The sequence below is a fragment of the Dreissena polymorpha genome, chromosome 4 (assembly GCF_020536995.1).
Source record: "Dreissena polymorpha isolate Duluth1 chromosome 4, UMN_Dpol_1.0, whole genome shotgun sequence".
NCBI classification, from domain to species: Eukaryota; Metazoa; Mollusca; class Bivalvia; order Myida; family Dreissenidae; genus Dreissena; species Dreissena polymorpha.
In genome coordinates this window covers 27,548,757-27,562,926 of record NC_068358.1, presented here as the reverse complement: position 1 = coordinate 27,562,926, position 14,170 = coordinate 27,548,757, and the positions used below count along the sequence as shown (strand labels likewise).

General features: G+C 34.7%; 1 protein-coding gene across 3 annotated transcripts in view; it reads right to left on the bottom strand.

Moving 5' to 3' along the window:
* Positions 1 to 1,514: 1,514 nt before the first annotated feature.
* Positions 1,515 to 14,170, bottom strand: part of LOC127876354 (uncharacterized) — a 48,099-nt gene continuing 35,443 nt past the window's right edge. For all 3 annotated transcript variants that reach the window (XM_052421464.1, XM_052421466.1, XM_052421465.1), the window contains 8 exons: positions 13,694 to 13,814; positions 9,401 to 9,486; positions 8,821 to 8,916; positions 7,993 to 8,130; positions 7,271 to 7,504; positions 6,194 to 6,233; positions 3,522 to 4,232; positions 1,515 to 2,655 (listed from right to left, as the gene is read on the bottom strand). In XM_052421464.1, coding sequence (XP_052277424.1) covers positions 2,396 to 2,655; positions 3,522 to 4,232; positions 6,194 to 6,233; positions 7,271 to 7,504; positions 7,993 to 8,130; positions 8,821 to 8,916; positions 9,401 to 9,486; positions 13,694 to 13,814 — 1,686 coding nt within the window. In that variant the 3' untranslated portion in view covers positions 1,515 to 2,395. The remainder of the gene's footprint in view (positions 2,656 to 3,521; positions 4,233 to 6,193; positions 6,234 to 7,270; positions 7,505 to 7,992; positions 8,131 to 8,820; positions 8,917 to 9,400; positions 9,487 to 13,693; positions 13,815 to 14,170) is intronic.

The following is a 14,170-nucleotide window of genomic DNA, read 5'->3' as shown; positions in this document are numbered from 1 at the left end:
AGAGGAATGATGTATATTGAGAGTGCTTAGAATTTACTTTAACACAAAAAAAAACTGAAAAAAAACAACAATAACGTATGTTCGTGAATGAAAACCAAGCAAACAAAAACCAATAAAAACAATGCAAAGTTACAGTTTACTCGATTGTTAAAGGCATTACTTTATCATTTGAAATGATAAAACACATATAAAATAAATCTTTATGAAGTTTGAAGTTTAAAAAAACAGAACAAGTGACTGGAGTGGACCAGACTTCAGCTGCAATTCCAATGCGCATGGTGACCAATTCTACAGAAACATGAAGTACATTCCAAATACAAACCAAGTCATCTGAATACATATCCATAAATATTCATAATGTCATTTAAACATGTGGTGGATAACAATGCCATAAGAGCCAAGACAAACATAGACATGAAACTATGGCACACAACTTCATATAGAATAATTTATTTTTGACAAAATATTATGCTTATAGTCCTTCAAGTCCTCATAGTACTGCGTGTACCTGTAGTTGAGTTCACGTTTCAACGTGAATATTCGAACCTTTAAAACTTGATGTTCCACATAAAATAACGTCCCTTGACACGTTTAAACAGAGAACACCTTTTTTTTTCTAAAAAAATATATAAACAAAATACATATTCATGAAGGACAAAAAAAATAAAGAGCTGCGCCATGAGCGCATGATACGCCCGTCGTTCGCCAATGAAGTAGTAAGGTAATAAATAACCCTTTGAATCATTTTTTTACTTCAGTTTATTTGTATTTGAATACATGGTTTATTTTATAAGAACATGAGCATGGAGCGCCGTCTCCTTGACATTCAACAAAGTCCCATAACTGTGGAACAACAATTCAGAATTCCGTCAAAAACGAAAGGGGATCAGGTTTTATCAATATTAAGATTGTGTTGAAATTTGAAAAAAATCCATCGAAGGATATTTGAGCTACGGTAGGACATTCAATGAAATAACGAAATTTTGACGAACAAAGTCCCATAACTCTGGAACGACAATTCAGAATTCCGTCAAAAACGAAAGGGGATCAGGGTTTATCAATATTAAGATTGTGTTGAAATTTGAAAAAAATCCATCGAAGGATATTTGAGCTACAGTAGGACATTCAATGAAATCACGAAATTTTGACGAACAAAGTCCCATAACTCTGGAACGACAATTCAGAATTTTGTCAAAAACGAAAGGGGATCAGGGTTTATCAATATTAAGATTGTGTTGAAATTTGAAAAAAATCCATCGAAGGATATTTGAGCTACAGTAGGACATTCAATGAAATCATGAAATTTTGACGAACAAAGTCCCATAACTCTGGAACGACAATTCAGAATTCCGTCAAAAACGAAAGGGGATCAGGGTTTATCAATATTAAGATTGTGTTAAAATTTGAAGAAAATCTGTCAAAGGATACTTGACGTAGCGTACGACATTAACAGACGGACAGACGGACGCGGGGTATACCATAATACGTCCCGTCATAGACGGGCGTATAAAAAGAGTAAAAAAATCGGTCAATGTCTTACATGCATATGAAGGTTTGATAGGTGAGAAAGTTTGAGTGAAATACAACTGGCAGTAAAATGAGTTGAGAGTTGACACAAATTTTAGTGGCATTTTTATTAAAGCGAAGGACAATTGGAAAATAAAAGGACATTAATGATGACATTTGGAGAGCTCGCACTTCTTAATCTGGCGCTAATCTTTATGAATGACTAGGAAGTAGTTTAATTTGATTGAAGCATACCCACTAGAATAATGTATGTATGGCCTCAAAAAACTCGTGCAAAACGTGCATGAACAACATCACATGCAAATACATGAAATAGCATGGTGTATAATTTAGGCTAACAAAGTTCCTAAGTGCCAGGTTAATGTTATGTTGCTATAACGGCACAAATTCCTTACATAAGTATAACCTGCATTCTAAGTCAAGGCGATTAAGCTAATTTTCCAAGTAACAAAACACTGACTTGAGTCCATCAAATTTCGGTAAATGTAAATAATTTCACAGATTTTGGAACAATTTATTTGGTGGGCAAGACAGTAGGTCCATTTCAAATGAACATACAATTGTCCCTATGATATTTCCTTAAGCATTGAAAACATGCTTATTGTGTAAAATGACATGAAATGTGACAAATATTGTGAAATAATGACATTTTTCTTGATTCACCAAAACCAACACAAAATATTTCATAAATATAATGGCAAAAATGGCAATCGAAAAACACACACACAAATTAATTCAGAAATACCTTAACGTTCAAGGAAGTGTTAATAAAGCATGACTTAATACTATTTACTTAATATTCCATACAAAATAAGGTACATCTTAAGAAACTTAGACAGTAATAAAACAAATTACAATTGCATTGCCACTAAACGCGATTATAAGTGACAATATACTCTGGATATACATCAGTCATGTTGTATACGATAAATTCACGGAAATTCCACGACCCATCTCCAATGACTGAGTCATAGAACTGGTTGTTGGAACAGTGGCACTTGTCCTCTAAGCAGGACTTGCAGGGGGGTCGCGCATATGACTTTGCGCTGGAAGTGACGAACGGTTCTCCTAGACATGTCCTCACCAGCAGCATCTTCCTGTCGGTTAGTGACCGCATACCTTTTGGATCTTGCAATGAAAATAAACTTGTTTTTCATATAAATGCCTTTATAGCAGACATCGTAGCTGTTAACCAGACTGCACTGCGCAGACTGGTCGAAAGCTATGCTAGCTGCACAAGGCTTAAGACCCATTATCGCATGCAATTATTATTGTTGTTACAATATTATTTTCAAACTATCCAAGTTATAACCACTTTATTCTGAAAACGTTGTTAGGATCATTGTTTCAATATAACAAAGCTTCATAGTTGAAAATAAACTTTTATTAATACATGAAATGATCTCATGGACAATTGAACAAGTCAATGTTCATTTTTATAATAGTCTTTCACATATTCACTTTGACATACAATTTATCAATAAAAAACTTAATTTTGAACTTAATGCCAATTCTTTTTGTTTAATCCACCCAGACACAGCAGAAGAGTCCTTTTCAATTATATATGAGTCTTTTTCTAACATTGAAATACATTGATTTTATTTACACCTGCATTTCTGAAGTAAATTTGAATCATTTTTTGATGGAAAACGACAGAGTTTGTGATGATAGAAATAGTCTATTTTGGCTGTAAAATGGACTGATGAAGGGTCTTGGCTGCTTAAGTTTAAATCTACCCAAACATGTCAGTCAGATATTTCAGTTACAAAAGCGACCTATGAGACGTGATACTGTCTGAATGTGACCAGGTGAAATATGTGGCACATGATATTTACCTTATACGACCTTTTGTAAAGCTTGCTAAGCTAGGTAAAAGCAATGAATTTTACAACAGTGAGTGTATGATCACAAGCAAGCCAAATAAATCATGTACAATATAAATGCAGAGACAACATCTAGAAATACACATTCACTGAATGTCTGTTTTAACATACCTGCATATTGATCTGATTTTGTTGAACTTTCCGCGCAGTAGACACCCTGTCCAAACATGGCAGTCTGACCAGCCAGTCTACAATCAAGACCCTGTTCCACTATTTTATCCACCACATCTGTCCCATGAAACATATAATGTTCGTTTACTTCATGATACACCTCGTTAGCTAGCACCGAGTTATTTCCTATCTTGCTAGTTGTTAATACTTTTCCCTTTGACCCTTTCAAGGTTTCTACAGACTTAAATGGCCTGCCCGTATTTAATGCTTTTTTAAACAATTCCTGTCTCTTAACTGCATATTTATGAAAAAGTTCATAATTTTCTATTCGTTCAACTTTTGTGACCTTCACCTTGGTGTAGTTCAGCCCACCCAGACCCTGGGCATCGCGCCCGTGACCCACATGCTGAGCATCCCAAGTGTCCTGCACAAGTTTCACTACATCCTGAAAGTCTTGACCTTGAATAGGCAAACGAATAAAGGGCCTCTTTTTGGCCTCAAGGCCCCAGTCCTTCAGGGTCTTTCTGCTGTGGAACGTAGTCCAGTAGCTTGGAGAACAGGGCTCGGACTTGTACATGAACTTGAACCATTCTTCTGTGCCTGGGTCAGCCGCACATGTGCGCTCGAGGGAGTTCTTTGCAGCAGTCATAAGAAGCTTCATTTGCATCTTCTGCTCAACATCGGCTATGTCGCCCGCATCATCATCATCGACTGGAACAAGATTACGTGTGAGCCATAAATAGCATGTGCATTTTAAGTTAAACATCGTTCACCATGTTACGGGACTTTCAGAAGTGTATTTGTTAAAGCTTATTGGTGTTCAATGAATAATTAAATGATTTTGAAAGTAATAAGTATGTTTAAGCGATGCAATGTATTCAGAAATTTAGTTTCTTGTACATGTAGCAATACTGATAACAAATTATCAACACAGATGGCCCCCAAACTACACAAGTTTGCAAACTTTGTTTTATTTATTTTTATTTAAATATAAACACCAGAAGCAATTTCACCACCATGTAAACTAATGGGTTGATATGTCTGTTAAAACAAGAGCTTTGTCACAGACTCAACAGCATTCTCTGCCCGGGTTTTAGTTCTCAGAGTACAAAACAGAATCTCCACAATTTTCATAAATTTAAGTGCAAATAAATGTACAAATTCACTTACTTTAATTTCACTTAAAATTGAATTTTAATTAAGATTATTAAATTTTGTTTTGTTATGTAACCATCAAAAGCACATCAAAAGCAACCACAAATGTGTTTCTGAAAATAAAATTAATGTGCATATTCCCTATATGGATCTCTATCAAAATACAGAGTTTCATATAAATAGTTGAACTACTTTTTGCATTACCACAAGATCCTGATGTTTCCCTTCAGTGGATAGCTAGATGCACAAAACGGTAATAATGAGTATATACCCAACATAGCCCTCTATTCATATTCCAATGTTCATCCACATAGTCTCTGGTTTGTATATGTCTTTCTATTAAATGAAAGTATGTCTGTCTATTAAATGCAAGTATGTCTGTCTATTAAATGAAAGTATGTCTGTCTATTAAATGCAAGTCTTATGTGAACACCCTTAGCATGTAGGCGTAAGAGTGGGTGGATTACAATACTCTTAATCCTACTGCTTTAATCAAACCTTCACCTACCTCTCTTAAAATGTTTCTCAATACAAAACGGTGACCAGGTTCAATTACCTTATACATTAGGCACTTACTAGTTATTAACCTTTATTTATTCAAAACAAATACAAAATATGCTGTTTCCATTTGTTAACATTTTTCATTGAATCTTCATCGAACTGTCTTGACATGAAATGGAAGCCAAATACAATTGTCAGCCAATGCACACCAGGTACTGGTACTCCTGGTTGTTGCCCTTTTTTTTTTAAAGCTCTATAACTCCTACCTTGAATCTTCACCAAAGTTTCTCCAAATGTTTGTTGACGTAAAATGAATACCATGATAGATACCCCACTCTTAAGGGCATTTCCCTTTGTTAATATTGAAAAACAACAAGAGCACTGCATAACGGATGCCACGCTCTGCTGCGAAAGCTTGTCAGAATTTTTTTGTTTTTTTTAGAGGTCACAATGACCTTGACCTTTGACCTAGTGACCCAAAATGGGTGTGGCGTGTAGAACTCATCAAGGTGCATCTACATATGAAGTTTCAAAATTGTAGGTTGAAGCACTTTGATTTTAGAGCCAATGTTCAAAACCTTAACAAACCTTGACACAAACAGCAGACGCGACGAGCTGGCTATGACAATACCTCGGATTTTCTCCGAAAACAGCCGAGCTAATAAAAAAAGTCATGTTTCAGCTCTCTTAACAAATTCACTCTCATTGATTCTTCACCAAACATCACAAACAATGGGTCCATTTATTACAACAGGAGTATATTTGTTTCCAAACCTTGTACAGTTATCTCGAGATCCAAATGTAGATTTTCAATTGTTTCTACAACCAAAGCAATAACAATGTCTACAGACAGATGGAGCTGGGGTCAACATGTAGTCCCCATTGGTTAGGCCTGTAGGAGACTAAACGTAGCACATGGCTTCATTATCAAACTAATCTACTTCAAATCAGTAGTCAAACCATCTTGAAAAGACAACTTCAGGACAGACAAAATATATTGTTGTCTACAAACTTACCATTTTCTTGCAAAGTTTGTTGTAATGCTTCATCAAATGCCTGTAAGATATTAAAACTGTTGTAATTAATTGGCATTTAGGCTTTCCAACTTCAGACTTTTTGTTTCACACATATATGAAAAAGATGTCCAAAGACAGCTATCGCACTCGACTATTCTTCAATTCTTTGATACAATAATGTAGGTTTTCTGTTAAGTTATCTAATGTAATGACCACAAAGACACGTTTACAGTTCAATAACTGTAATACTTATCCACTATGCATATATAAATTGAAAATAAAAAAATGTGACTTCGAAATGAAAGTAGAGTTGCCAATGTTAACCAATTAATATGGCCGAGTTATAACTAAGTTACTGAATTGCTCAATTGCATGTGTAGGTAGCTTATATGCAGAAATTGCTGGTAAAAGCAAATCAGCCCGAGCGCTGATTGACTAATTAGAACACAGAGAAGAATTTGACTGACACCGCGCATTATGTCAGTTACAAAAAAAACAACAACATCAACACAAGACCGTTGTAAAGGTTTGCACATCAAATTACATAAAACTGTTAATCTTTAATGTTGTGCAAGTAAGGTTATTGTTAGTCGCACTACACAAAAGTAAATTTTATGTACAACCAAGGCGCGAAATTCTGTACCAAACTGCATTCAGTTATAAAGTCGGAACATTCTCTTAACTGATATTAGGCAATAAAATAAATCATAAAAAAAACTTGTTATCATATCAAGTACAATCGCCCGACCTTTCACCATTAACAAGACAAATAATCATAAAAGGTGAACCTGTTCACCATTTACAAGAACAATTATCATAAAATGTGAATTTGTTTAACCATTTACAGTAACAATGATAACAAAAGTATTAATTTTTTCACCATTTACAGGAACAATTATCATCAACAGTGTACCTGTTTTACCATTTATAAAAACAATTATTGTTCCAGATGTACATTTTCCAACATTATCAATATCAATTATAAATAGCGTACCTGTTTAAACATTTACAATAACAATTATCCTTAAATCCATACTGTTTCACCGTTTATTTGAACTATAATCCTTAAAGACATACCTGTTTCACCAATGTACAGTCTGCCGCCCTGTCATACACGATAATAGTGATACACTTGAGGCTGGTTCCCTGCGGGTAGTTGTTCACAAACTTACTGATGCATTGAAACGTCTGCTCTGCGCTCACCTTGGCAGGAAATTTCATCGAACCAGTCCCAAGAGCGGGAATCCCCATCGTGCTTAGAGACCGTTGCTCTGCCTCTTTCAGACAATTATCGATGAAGCGACATAGTGCCTGAAACAACCAATTATCAATTACAACAACATATTAGTAGCGCTCTGGGAATACCGACTTAATGCTTGAGCATAAAGAGTTGTCCCAAATAAGCATTTAAAGTCAACACAGGCTAATCAGGGACCACATCATTCAGCCTAAAGTGGATTTTAGTTCATAAAAGCATTCCTAAAAACAAAACATGTTATGAATGCAAAAACCTAACAAACGTGCATAAAGGGCTGTTTTCACAAAGAAAGGCCTGAGAATGTACAATATGGAAAAAGACTACGAGATAGGAAGTATTCAGAATGTTACTGAACTTGGTTTATGCTTGAATATTTGTTTTACCGTTTAGTAGTTAAGGGTGGTGACACAAAATTTGAGTTTTTATTACTAATTACCTGACTGTTAATTTATATGTTATTTATAGGATTGTTTCTTTCCTAATGTGATCTATGCTGTTTGTGAAAAAAAAAATGTATTTACTAAAACATTGTGTGACCCACCTTTTTAGCCGTTAGACCTTTGTTGTCCCAGTTTGGTAGAGAACCATGAAACACGTATTCACAATCTAGATTATACCCGCTGGTCACTGCCACGTCTCCCTGCCGGATACCGTTTGGGTAGTTCTGATCACATTCATCCTGAAACACAAATGAGCCTTGTTCTGGGAAAACGGAGCTTAATGCATGTGCTTAGTCTGCACAGGCTTATCTTATCACTTACGCAAAAACTTGGATTTGCGGTAAAAAAGACTTCTTTTAACAAAACATACCATAAAAGCGGAAAGTGTTCTCAATGTTTAAGCATTTTCAGACTTCAAAGGCTGATCGGTAGCACATGCATAAGGCCCCGGAGCAATGCTAAAATACCACAAGCAATGCATATTAAGCACGTGTTCATACATAGCAATATTGCATATCATTTCAAAACCTTTGATACCAATTATGATAGATGACCCAACGTTGAAACCACACATTTTTTAACAGCTTAATCATTATATCACATAATTTAACTTCCGAAAAAAATCATTGTCTGTCATTGTTGTGCAAACAATGTATGAACAATTACATAAGCATTTATGTTTTCTGCCTTTCAGCTGTAAAAAAGTGTTTAAACCTGCAGTGTAAAACCTGCGCACCTGCACTTCAGATACTGCCTACTTGCAGTTTAGACCCTACCGTTTCTACCTGCAGTTTGAACCCTGCAATTTTTACCTTCAATTCAGACCATGCCATTCCTATGAAAAGTTCACACCCGAACCCTACCTGCAGTTCCGACAATGCCTACCTTCAGTTCAGACCCTGCCTACTTTCAGTTAAGACCCTGCTTACCTGCAGTTGAGATCCTGCGGCCTCAAGCAGGGACTCCGCCAGGGCTCCATTCTTTAGTTTCAAATCCTTGCCACAGTTGCTCACTAGGACATCAGCCTGAATATGTAAAGTTACACCGCATTTTATAAGTTCCATGATACATATACAAATACACATGCATGTATTTGCATTAATTTACATACGTTAACCTTAGTTAATATGTGTTTATCTTAGTTCACATGTGTTAACCTTAGTTAACAATAGTTAGTTTAAGCTTACATGTGTTTACATACTTGATCTGTTTTGGACACCCCACGATATTGATGTTGTCTGACATAAAGATTCTGATGGATGCTCTTTGCCAAATAACATGTTTTGTAAATATTTCCCAGGTGTATGCAATACAGATTTCTATAAAATTGTAAATAATTAAGATAAAAATAACATTTCCATTCATGAAAATATAAAAATTTGTAAATAATTAAGATAAAATAACATTTCCATTTAGGAAAATGAATAACTATTTCAAATGTTGATACATTTCCCTTTATAAATCCATACCCAGAATTTCAACTTGAGAACGTAATAATAAAATATTTACTTTGAATTTTGCCAGTGTGCCAGTCACTACTTTAACACTGATGTTTCCTAGGCAACCATCCTTTTGTGGACCACTGTAGTTGATACCTTAAAACAACAACAACAATTGTAAAGTATGACGTAATAAAAATATTGACAAATTTTCAAATTACCAGTAGGGGAAAATATTGTACAAGAAAACGGTCTAAGCTCTCATTAAGAAAGTCAACATTATAGAATCAGTTGAACCATTCATTTCAACATCATATCTCATACATAGCAAAGTAAAACATAAGCATCCATAATGTATTATACAAATTACGTATTGATCTTTCTTTTAAACAGTATTTTAAATCACCTATGTTATTGTTGTAACGGACAGAAAGTATCAGGACGTTCTCCATTAAACAACCACATAGATTATAATCGAAATTGTTGTATCTCTAGTTAATGCACATCTGATCTAACAGAGGGTAGTTATCATAACGCTATACTCTTATTCAAATGTTTGATACGCATGTCAACATCAATGCAAGCACTCCAGATCTCTAGCCGGCAATTTAGACAAACATCGAGTTGACAGACAATAATGTTTTTATAAATTTGTTCACCCATTACATATGTTTTGTACCGGTATACATTGTACATTCTGAATTGTGTATTTTCAGTCAAGTAGAGGCTAGCATACCAGAGAGCATAAGCCATGGTAGTCGTTTCTTAAGAGATCTCCCGTATAAGAGGCTTGTATGTATGTAGTTTAAATATTTTTATAGCAGAATAAATTTCACTTGACATGTCTTCGAGTTGTGTGCGTCTTTATTCCGCCGAATTAAGCATCACATCTTCTTTATTGCGCATATGACCTAGGATCGAAACGAAGTACTACCACAAAGACGGTCATGGGCCAAAAAACGAAATACGTGAGCAGAAAGGATCAACCAAAGAACAACCAGATAGAAAATCACGAAACAAAGAACACCAACAATGCTGCACGAAAACAATTAAGCAAACACTTCAAGTTAGAAGCAGAACCTTTAAAGAAGTAACGACAGCGAAAGTTTGAAGAAGTATACAGTGGATATGTTTAACAAGAAAATAGAATTATTTGATTAAACAAGAGATGTGTTTTTCAGAAACACAATGCCCCTAATGCGCCGCTTTGATATTTTTTTTACCTTTGACCTTGAAGGATGACCTTGACCTTGACCTTTCACCGCTCAAAATGTGCCGCTCCATGAGATACACATGTATGCCAAATATCAAGTTGCTACGTTCAATATTGCAAAAGTTATGAAGAAGGTTAAAGTTTTGGTTAAAGTTTTTGAATTTATTGTTTTGACCTTTGACCTTGAAAGATGACCTTGATCTTTCACCACTCAAAATGTGCAGCTCCATGAGATACACATGCATGCCAAATATCAAGTTGCTAGGTTCAATATTGCACAAGTTATGAAGAAGGTTAATGTTTCGGTTAAAGTTTTGGGACATCCACACACACACACAATGACAGACAGGCCAAAAACAATATACCCCCGATCTTTCAATCCGGGGGCATTATAAAAAAGTTCCCTCTTATGTACAATATTCTAATATCACTAAGACTTAAATGCAATTTACATATAACGGTATAAACTGTAAGTAAAAAAGAGAACATGAGTACATTTCAGTTGGTCCATTCACATCCATATACATATTGTGTCTACTTATTTTATCATAATATCAAAGACAGATATGTCGATACTAATACATAAGCGTACAAGATTCTACCATTCAAAATAATTATTTTTGGATACTTTTATGTTACCAATATTGCTTTAATAATACAACCACTCGATTTTTATCGATCAGTGATGTCTCTAGCGACAACATGTTTTGTTGTTTCCGTATGGCATTTTTGGCATATAAAGGAAAATAAATTATTTATAAATCAAGCTGTTAAGAGTTAGCTTAAATTGATAGACGTTGGATTCATTTTCTTGTAAATTACAGATCATCATCAATATCATTATCATCAATTTAGGTATTGAGTACGTATGTGAGGTATTTTTTAATTTGTGAAAATTCATTAGAGGTATTCTGCAAATTTTAAGTATGAATATAATTTAAATGTCATTAATAGATGTTACCTCTAAAAGGGTTCAACAATGTTTTATACAGACTATATTCTGCCATTTAAGCATAAGAAGCTGGGCAGACGAACGCTATATTGCATTTTATTTATGTTAATAGTTCATTTAGAGAACACGACCTTAAGTTGTAATGTGCCTTAATTTCTTATATTGTATGTATAATAAAAATGCCTGTTCCATCACATTAAAATTGTTGAATTCTGTACGCAACTGCAGGTGCGAGCAGACCAATTAGTTGGTCTGTCATTCTATAAATGCTTAAGCCGGTATATTATTGAATAGGTCAACAATTTCATACATGCATTAATGACATGTGTAATGCTGCCATGTACTTATTTTAGGGGAATTATGAGATGTCATTGGAAGTCAAAGGAATTTTATTCACTAGTAAAAAAAGTTGTATTTGCTAAGACGTTCTACTAAGTTCTCATGAGGATATTGACTAAATGCAATCATTATGAATATTATGCTTTAACACAACTAGTCAACACAAGTTACAACGCTTATGATGGAATGATATTTCAACACAATTATCAGCGTGTCAATACAGTGATTTCCACAACAAACTGAAGACCCTGCTCCATGAACATATAAAACATAAAGTGTTTTTTCTCAAAGTAAAACGTGTGGCCATACCTGTTAGAAAATAACCAGCTCCAGAGAATCATCGGAAGGACATATTAAATGACACAACACCTACAAAATACCTACGACTTTAATCACTATGAAGTTGTAAACAGTTGTTCAACTATTTTACATGCGTAGATAACACATCTGGATTCAACTGTATATATTTAGCACTTAAGATATGATGGATGCTGCCATAGTTAAAACGCTTTAAGTATTGTGACCAATTGATAATCGTCGTGTCCCAGGAGAATGATGAAAGTGGATCCAGCAACAACAATCAAAACAACAACGATCTAACCAGTCACAATGTGAACCTAATTGCCCGGATCAGCGAGGCCCAATATGTGATAATATTAGCCTGGACAAAATGAAAAGCCTATCTTTTTGACGACAACAACAGCAATTCATTTGACGCAAAAAACTGCACAATAACTCCGATGTGCCATGGCTGATGTCACCATGGGCAATGCCTGATATTACAGCCGGTCATTTGATCAACGTCATTGGACCTGTGTTGCTATTTTGGTTCATTTCAATTGACATTTAAATTATCTCATACTATCCACACATGTCTATTCTAGAAGAAACATTCTGTAAAAATCTTATTTTACAATTTATTGGCATATATTTTAGAATGTAATGTATTTGTATCAATGATATACTTAGTTCAGCAATTTTTATTTCTTTTTATTTCATAAAATATCAATATCTAATTAGATGAAATTTAGATATTATGTACGACGTAATACATATACAGTTTTGACAAGTTTTCAAATCACCAGTACGAGAATACAGTGCACATATAAGGGTCTAATCTTGAATTCAGAAAGTCAACATAATTGTTTAAGTTGAAATGTTCCTTTCCATAGCATTTCTTATACATATCAAAGTTCCTGCTTTTTCTCATAATAGATAAGCATCAAAATTGTACCATTCAAAAACTATTTATGGGTTGTTGTATATAACAGTATTTGCATTGATTATAAAACTTTAAATCTATCTGATTATTGTTGTAACTGAGAGACAGTATCAATACGTTCTGCGTTACACACGCACGTGGATTATAATCACAATTAACAAACGTGTTTTATTTCTTGTTAATATCACTCTGAACCGATTACAATAAACTCTTGTTCAAATGTCTGTGTTACGCATGTGGACATCCATGAAAGCGTTTCAGATACATCTTAAATGTTAATTTTATACATACCACCCACAATTTGACTTACATAAAGTTGACACTTGGAAATGTTTTACAATAGTAATGATTTGTTTATTCAAATTCTGTTAATTTAAACGCAAGTTATTGTTTTTTTATGTCTAAAATATTATTCTTGAGTTATATTAAAAACTAAAAACATATGCAAATTCTTTAAGTTATTTTGATGCAATTATAGAAAAACAAACAACTAGAGCAATATCGAGAGTCGAAAATGACCCAAAACAAAAAAAACTGTTTCTATTAAAGAAAGTTTATGTTCCCAAATCAGTGAGGGAAGTAAGAAATTCTGCCAATAAGTAAGTACATATGCCCCCAATAAAAGATTACCACGTACCCCTCATGATAGACCTGACCCCTGCATATGCCCTCGGGGGTAATACGGGCCCAGATGAAGACAGAACCCCATTGAGGTTTATCGGTCGTCCAGCGCGACCACGTGCTTCCTCCTCAAAAGCCTGAAATACATGTATAATGACTGGTACTGAACAGAGGTGAATTAGGATCTGATCAGTTAAACAAACAAGAAACCGTTAGAGACGGGTGATGCTCCCCAAAGGTTATTTTGTCACAATATTGCACTACATATTCAGATAAAAGGAAACGTCTTGAGGGCACAGTAGTTGGGGGGACAAGATTTAAATTTTATATAAAATTTCAAAGGGCCATAACTCTGTGAAAAATCATCCGACCAGAACCCGCTGATAATATGCACATCTCCTCTTGGTAGCGTCGAAGCTTCCCATAAAGTTTCATTGAATTCCGGTCATTAGTTGCTGAGAAATAGCCCGGGCAAAAATTGTGCACGGACGGA